Source organism: Penicillium roqueforti (genome assembly GCF_015533775.1).
Source record: "Penicillium roqueforti strain LCP96 04111 chromosome Unknown scaffold_01, whole genome shotgun sequence".
Classification (NCBI taxonomy): Eukaryota; Fungi; Ascomycota; class Eurotiomycetes; order Eurotiales; family Aspergillaceae; genus Penicillium; species Penicillium roqueforti.
Window position 1 is genome coordinate 949,650 of NW_024067565.1, and position 8,083 is coordinate 957,732.

At 48.5% G+C, this 8,083-nt stretch overlaps 3 protein-coding genes across 3 annotated transcripts; 1 reads left to right on the forward strand and 2 right to left on the reverse strand.

Moving 5' to 3' along the window:
- Positions 1-151: 151 nt before the first annotated feature.
- LCP9604111_764 (DNA-directed DNA polymerase gamma MIP1) lies at positions 152-3,645 on the reverse strand (the record flags this gene model as incomplete). The annotated part of the gene is made up of 2 exons (XM_039071361.1): positions 152-3,402; positions 3,471-3,645. The coding sequence occupies 2 exons, from the start codon at positions 3,643-3,645 to the stop codon at positions 152-154; spliced, it is 3,426 nt and encodes a 1,141-aa protein (XP_038933312.1).
- A 635-nt stretch (positions 3,646-4,280) lies between these two features.
- LCP9604111_765 (uncharacterized protein) lies at positions 4,281-4,964 on the forward strand (the record flags this gene model as incomplete). The annotated part of the gene is made up of 2 exons (XM_039071372.1): positions 4,281-4,686; positions 4,756-4,964. The coding sequence occupies 2 exons, from the start codon at positions 4,281-4,283 to the stop codon at positions 4,962-4,964; spliced, it is 615 nt and encodes a 204-aa protein (XP_038933313.1).
- Positions 4,965-5,198: 234 nt separating this feature from the next.
- Positions 5,199-6,620, reverse strand: LCP9604111_766 (uncharacterized protein; the record flags this gene model as incomplete). Its single annotated transcript, XM_039071383.1, has 1 exon — positions 5,199-6,620. The coding sequence occupies one exon, from the start codon at positions 6,618-6,620 to the stop codon at positions 5,199-5,201; it is 1,422 nt and encodes a 473-aa protein (XP_038933314.1).
- Positions 6,621-8,083: the final 1,463 nt, after the last annotated feature.

Sequence of the window (8,083 nt, forward strand, 5' to 3'; positions counted from 1 at the left end):
GCCGTCCCAATGCTGGCTTCCAATCACTCCAGATATAACAACATCCACAATAGTTAAACAAGATAGGGAAAGCAGAGCAATAATTACAGTAAAAAAAGGCTGCCAAAGAGAATATAAAGGTAATGAGAGGAAGAGAAGGAGGGAGACAGCATTATACTCGGGCTATTGCCCGTGGTTTCCAGGGAGGACGGTGGAGTCCAATTTGAGGCTGTTTATTCCCATGAAAACTAGGCCGGGAGCCGTGGAAGTCGGGATAGAGGCCTGACTCCATGTCCATCAGAACCGCCCGCTGGGGCTTTGCCGAGCTCCAATTGGTAGAAGTACCTTTCGGTTTGGTAGAAGGGGTGCGAGGAGTAGGAGCGATGACACTAGCAGCTGCGCGCGTCTTCTCCTTGATGATATCGCGAAGCTCTTTGTCATCTTTGGTGATTTGAGCTTTGATGAAATCAATGTCATTGGAAGCTTGGAAAGCGGACATGACCGACTCCCGTGGAGTGTATGGGTATTTGTCGGGATTTGGAGGCGACTGGGGTGTGATGGACGGGTCCAAGAAAGCTTCCTGATCCTTGTCTAGGAGCTGAGTAATATCCAGCGTTTCACCATGCGGAATTTTGTGAGGATGAGAAGGGGTCACACAGTCCATGTCGACTTCTTTGCGAAGGACATGGTCAATGTCGACGGCGGAGAAGTAGGCACATGATTGGGGGAGGTCATCAATTCCTACTTGCTGAGAGAATAAGGCACGAGTCCAAACGTTGGCAATCTGCAAAGCCATTGCAGCGCGATACCTATCCTCATCTTTGACAAGGTAGCGAATTTCATCGTGAACAGTGATGGCCAAGCGGGCCTGAATGTTGAATCGTCGGATAAGATAGTCCATGCTAACGATCAAGAGGTGAAGATAATCGACACCCGACGACTGAATAGCCCAATTGATTCGGGATGTCATGAAGCTGCCTTTATTAATGAAACGTCGCATGAGCGCCTCAGTGATCCCAGCACCCAAAGCAGGGGTTCTAGGTCGTTCCTGATCCGCAAACTCTTCGAGTTTATTGAACACAAAGGATTCAGTGCCACCTCGCCAAAACGGCGTCTCACTCAAGAGGCGACGTGAAGTGCGCGTTCCCTTAGTCTCTTTGTACAGGTTCTTGGCAGTCTCTTGTGTCTGCTTTTCAGTTAGAGACGGATTGAACTGGCGAAGTAAAGTAGCGGCGAACTTGACGCCTGCCCCGTAGATTCGGCCGTAGTTGAAGACCTTGGCGTCATTCCGCGAGATTCCCAGAATCGACGCACTTCGTGAGTGAAGATCCGTCCCCTCAGCTTTAGACCCTTCTAAGCACATGAAGCCGATTGCGTTTCCTCCGTGAATCTGGAATGGGGCATCTCCGACAAGACTTGCAATCCATAATTCCTGGGAGTCGACATCGGCTCCAACGAACGAGTAGCCCGGCGGTGCTTTGATCATAGCTTTTAGCTCTGACCCAACACGGTTGGCCTTCGCATTACTTGCAGTCAACCAAGTATTTTCCACGGCGCGTCGAGTGATGGTCCCCATTGGAATGACTTGAGGCAGAATAAATCCGATACGATTATCGCCGGCTTCACTTTTCTCTCTGCCTTTTTGCGCCTGATCTTCATAGACCACGATTTGACCCTTGATTCGATCCCGGGCGCTGATCCAATAAGAACATGACGCATTCATATCCAGCGCTTGTTTGGCAAGTTCATACTGAGATGACAGGATCCCACGTTCGAAATACTGCATATACCCTTTTCCAAGCGGATTGGTACACCTAGCTTGTGGGCCGTCCTTGTGGGGGATTTTGAAGTATATGGCTTTTCTATCGTCTCGCAACTCGGTGTTCTTTTCCTCGGTCATATCGCACATGACGACTGGCTGATTCTCATACTGTTTGATTTGATCACGAGGAACGCGGAAAGTCCATCCGTGCAGGTCCGACCAAACAAGAGGATAGTTGTCCCAGGAAAGTTTGAGCAGAATTGGCGCAATGCGAGTCCGCACCGTCAAGTTAATATCGGCGGCGTTGGAGGTAAAAAGATCCTTGTACCACTTGGGCATTCCTGGTTTCTTTTGCCTCGCTGCCGGCCGAGGTGGATCACCCTTCTTCTTTCCTTTGGCCATTTTGATCTCCTGGCCGGACCAGTCCAGCTGTTGTAGCCAAGGATCAATCGTGTAAATGTCTGGTTGGTCTTTATACTTCAATGCTTCGTCGCATAGTGCTAGTAGTTTACTCTGGACATCGTCCAGCCGCTTATGATATGTTTCCTCTGCGCTGGTAAGATACTCTTCCCATGACTCATTGACTGGTAAAATGACGGAGGATAAGTGTCGAAGAGCACCGAAACTGACGGGATGCGGGCAAGTCTCGAGAAAATTGGGGAAAACTTTTCGGTAGACACGGTGGGTGATGGCAACATCGGCAGCACAATAGTCGAGAAGTTCCTCCAGTCTGGCCACAATAGAGTCACGATCAAGTTCACCGAACAGATCTCTCTGCGCCTTATCGATAGTGACATCACAATGGAATTTGGCCACATCACGCAGGGAGTTCACCGAGCTTCGCCCAACCCAAAGCTCCTCCTCTTCTTCTCTCAACATGTTGTTTTCGAGAAGTGCGGCAAGCTCCACAGAATCGTGGTCATTCGCGATTTTATCTCTCATGTCCTGATTCTTTTTGTGGCGCATCCAAGTCGGTCTCTGTTGCGAACACATGCCGTTGACCGCCACATGTAGGGACATTGTGTCGAGAAAGAAGTTTTGAGACTGCTGCATGTTGTATTCCTCAAGGACTCGGGCTCGGTCGTAACCAATATTGTGGCCAACCACAATGCGAGATTGAGTGGGGTCTCCCAAGGGTATCAGCTGTACTTGATTCTCTGACTCGCCAAGCAGCCACGGTGATATCCATGCATACCAAGCTGTCGGGCTTACCGCGCAAGCCATGACCGCAAATGGATTATCTTTGTACATGACCTCGGTGTCGAATGTTAACATTGATTCATTTGGGGCGTCGACAGGTTCAGAGGTTCCGTCAGTGTGGTATTTCGTCCATCCGCTGCGTTGGACCCATTTGCGTGGTTTGGCCGGACAGGTAAGAGCCGCATATGACTTAGCCCATGACAGGTATGGTTCGGAAGAATCCATTCCAAGTTTGTAGAAGTGTTCGTCCAACGTTTGTCCCTTGAGAGCAGGAAGATCGAATGCGATAGGACCGGCGCCATTTTGAGATTTGCCCAGGAGCTCATGTCGAGCTAAATGATCCTTCGAGAGAGCGACTAGTTCTGGGTCCGGAACGCGACCTTTGTTGGGGAAAACTTGAGCATGGACATGGTCGCTGAGCTGTTGGACTCCGATGTCATTGAATCTGGATGAGGAAGGGACTGCGCGAGATCAGTAATTGCGATTTGATTGTTTTCTTATCGAGAAGCGCAAAAGACAGGGCACCCACCAGAAAGAGATCGTCTTGTGGTCACATTGTCGGCGGAAGTAGAGAATAATCTTGTATGACTTCTGTCTGACTGGTAGCACGATGGCGGCTTAACCAGGAACGGCGAGCTTCGTCGCAAGAAAGATTCCACGGCACCCTTGGAACAAGGAGTGCAGGAGAACTTCCAAGATAACATCCTAAATAAGAATTTGGCAAGTTTAGGTCATGTTAGAAGTGTGGCGACAGCCGTAAGGCTGCACTAGTAGCCTGAAAAAAAATCCGAAAAAAAGAGGTAATTATGAAGATGGACGTAGCTAATTTCCATATCATCGCCTATCGCAGATCCGGGCGTCATGCAGGTCGGAATATTGTTTTCCCTGTATGCTTGACCGCCTTCTCCTCGTAGACACTTTTCACGTGATGTGACGCAGTAGTATCCGGCGGTCACCCCTCCATTGACTCGCTGACCGCCTTCCATTTATAGATACACAATACGAAGCGGGCTTATCTGATCCCCTATCGCCACATGACCCAGTTGATAAGACCCATATGCTGGCCGGCATTGTCGCCATCACCTGCTTTGATCGCTGAAAGGCCCGATTTTGCCGACAAATTTCTTCTTCTTAAACCCACGGTCGCTGCATTTTGTCTTAGCGAAATCTCCCAAACTCTGAGGCTGTTCGTCGGCCACCAATCCTAGATCTTTTCACACCCTCTCCCACACGGCAGCACAGAGCCGCATACGACTTTCCTTCTCATCTCCAGACTATTGCCCTCGCTCAACCTTAACGCAAACCTCTTTGAAAGAGTCTTCCTTCCCACTCTGTTACAATGAGCAGAAACAGGGCTGATGTTGTCGACCTGACAACCAGATCATCACGGCGAAATCCTATCTCTTTATCCTCCTCCCCGCCTGCCGCCCCGGACCATGCAACCTCTTCCCGACATGGACAGTTTACTACTACCCGCGGTGTCAAGCGTCGCCGTAATTGGAACGATGAGCATGACGGCTCCTTCGTATCCCCTTCGGCTTTCTCCGAAAATGAGCCCATCGAAACAATCGACATGACCGACGACTCAGGCGCGGCCGCACTCGCTCGAACAGCGGCCAAACAGAGAGAGGATGCTATAAAAGCGCAGGCTTCAGCGGAGAGTGATTCAAACCTTTCCGCTCTACTTTCTTATAAATGTCCCATTTGCATGGAAACGCCCGTGGACGCAACGAGTACCTCGTGCGGTATGTTCTTGATTCCCTACTATACTGGATTTAAGGATGCTAGGGCTTCTACTGACTCCTTATCTTTAGGACATCTCTTTTGTCACAAGTGCATTATCGACTGCTTGAAGATGAGCGAGCAGACACGTGGCGGTGACTCTTCAAAACAACACAAGGGGACCTGCCCAGTGTGCCGCACACCGATTTCGCGAAAGGAGATGCCGGGGAAGTCTAAGAATCTCATTCCGTTGTTGTTTCTAACAAAAAAGCGAAGTGATCTTCCCGTATCTGGCCCATAGAGCCTTTATACCCGCTTCCTTGGTCTCTTCAAATCTTTGTTTTTCTCTCGACTCTTGCGGCATTGGGAATCGGAGCATGGGCATGGGTGGTATTTTTCAGGGTTTTGCATAAGCGTTCACGAGCTGGGATTGACAAATGGAGTTCCAAATCCATGGATTCCATTGATTAATATGGTGTGTAGATGTAGTTGTACCTCGAACTATTATAGTACAATATTAACTTCTAAACAGACACTATTGCATATCCTTTCGGTCTCTTCTTGCAGGATCAAGTGTATTCCGTCGACCCAGCGCATTTCCCAATCCCCCACGAACCATTGCATCCCCCTTCTTCCCCAATACCACCTCAATGGCCTGCACAAGGGCATTGGGGTCATATTGCATCCCCACAACGGTCTCCTTATCTCCATCCCTGGCCGTGGTTTTTCGTCCATAGAGACGAAGCGTTTCAATGCCCATATGTGTGAGCCGCTCACGGTCCACATGCGGTGTCCCCGGACCATCCAGATGCAAGATATGGGTCACATAGTTGGTATAAGGAAGGGCTCTATAATTTCGAACATTTTCTTGCACCGAAGTAGTCGCTGAGTTGTGACTTTGATGCTGAGAATGAAAAATCGGACCCCGTCCACGGCTCTCCTCTCCGGCGCTTACAATTGCTTCCACAAAATCAGACGCGACAAATGGTGCGGATGGAGGCCCTGTTTCCCGATCCAATGATCCGTTCAAAATGAGGATTTTGTGTCGGGCGGGACTGGAGACGATGCTTTTGCCGACGCCTCGCAGGATGATAGCAGGGATGATTGATGTGTAGAGAGATCCGATACTGTAGATAATAGCCTGGGAGTCGTTTATTGCTTCAAGCACTCGCGGATTTGCGGGCGGTCGGATCTCTTGGCCGTAGGGGTTGATGTACCAGATGCGAGTGATTCGAGAACTCAAATCTTCATTCTCGGTTTTACTGAATTTGATATTCTTGTTGCGGAGAGTTGCCAGAGAGCCAGGAAGATGATCCTCCTCGTATATTGTCGGGTCCGACATTTCGGAATCCGTGTAGTCATCGTCGCCATCGGCAAGGAGCAGACTTGGTCTCCTGGAGCTGGGATTGTGCTCGAGGGCCGTCGCCTCGCTTGGATGCGAGATACTATTCTGACCGACAATCACAGTTCCATCCGCAAGCGATGCAGAGATATGGTGGGAGAAATTGGAGTTGATTGCTGGGATCACGCGCACCAGATCTGACGGGACGCCGCATATGCTCCCGAGTAGGTAGATGGCACTTTCGAAGCTTCCACTGAACAGCCGGGCGGCAGTCAAGAAAAGATTTCCGACACTTGCGGAGGTAAAGTCAAAGGTTGATGATGGCGGTCGGGCTCGTTTCAGAATTTCCAGATTTAATACATTGAAGAATGAGCGTATCAACTCTTTCTTGGCGGGGGTGATAGCTGTCCATAGCCCAGACGTGCCGTCCACGATGGACTGCCATTCATTGGTTGCGCTGCCTGCTTCCGCAGACAGCCGATGGTTAAACAATGCCTTGACAGCTGACCTCTCAGGGTTTGTCAACGAATCCGGAATCAAGCGTACCAATCGACCTGTCCGACAAGTTAGCAAGGGGAGATACGAAGTGTTGGGCGTAAGTTGTACTCCGAACATCGCCAATCCCAGGGCCACCGAATATTCGAATCAACTCGGAAGAGGATCCCCCGTTATCACTGATTGGGATGATGTAGCTAAGTGGGCAATTCTTGTTTTCACGGACGGCGTTGAATACATCGACGAGATTGTTTGCCGCGCTCCCTCCTGATATGACAACAATCCCTCTATTGGTCGCCATGGGCAGATATTTGTTCTGTCGCTTGTGTCCAGGTGATAAATCCGATGGGGAGGGACAAATGTCGAGTGAATATTCAGAAGAGTGAAATTTAAGACATTGGGGACATGTCTGGGCCCGAACGCGCAACAATGACACATTTCCACAGCCACAACACAAGAACGGCCAACTTTGCGCATAAATAGTTTGAGCGTTTAGAATTGAAAACCTCTTTTGTGAATAATTATCAGATTCAAATGGGTCTACAATACACGACTTCTAGTCTGAGCTATTTATAGAGTCGGTTGACTATGGTATCTCTACATAGGTAGCCGTTGATTTCTTCGGTATAGTTGTAGACATACCAAGGTCCTATGTGCCATATTCTCGAAATATTTTAATTTGGGCTTTGCTACGAGACAAACAATGTTGTGGAATGTTCGTATCGAACAAGATCGTCGACAACCATTCAGTATCTTCAACCCTATCTTTCCTGTAGACCGACGATTCCGTAAATTTGATGATATAAGTCCACTAATTCCAGACTAGACATGAGGAGTGGTTGCAAAAGGCTACTTTCATATCAATATCCCCCTTTAACCTGGCAAGTGTATACTGAGATGTCTATATCTGTCGAATACCAGGCTTTGCACCCACTTGTATCACGATCGATGTAGACGCCGAGAAGAAGCTCGTCCGAAAGATCGATCTCTATTTGATGCCTTCAGTTTTTATTCTTTACCTGTTTTCCTACATGGTATTTTAATCTATCATATCAATTGCCAACTATATTCCGCTAAAAGTACCAGGACAGATTGAATATTGGTCTTGCAAAAATCGCCGGAATGAAGAGGATCTGCACCTCACATCAAATCAATACTACACTAGTGTGGGTTATTGGCTATACTATCTCTGGCGTACCATCCAAGTAAGATGAGAGCCTTTGTGTCTTCCACATGAAAAGCGCTAAGACTAGATTCAGCATAATTCTCTCTCGGACTCGCTTATCAGTTTTCCTTCCAGTAATCACATTCGCATGGGGATCTATTGCAGCCTTAATAGGTGCTGTCCGTCATCAAAGTCAACTGATAGCTCTGAGGTTCCTTCTTGGAGTCTTCGAAGCAGGGTTTAGTGTGAGTGACTCTATGGATGTTATAAATCCGCTTTTAAATTTGATAAAGCCAGCCGTGATCTTCTTAATTTCTACATGGTATCGAAAGAACGAGCAGTAGATTGCTTATACAATTATACAACAGCACAGCCTTGAATAGCGCTTACTCGAAGCAGATCAAAGCGGTTCATTATC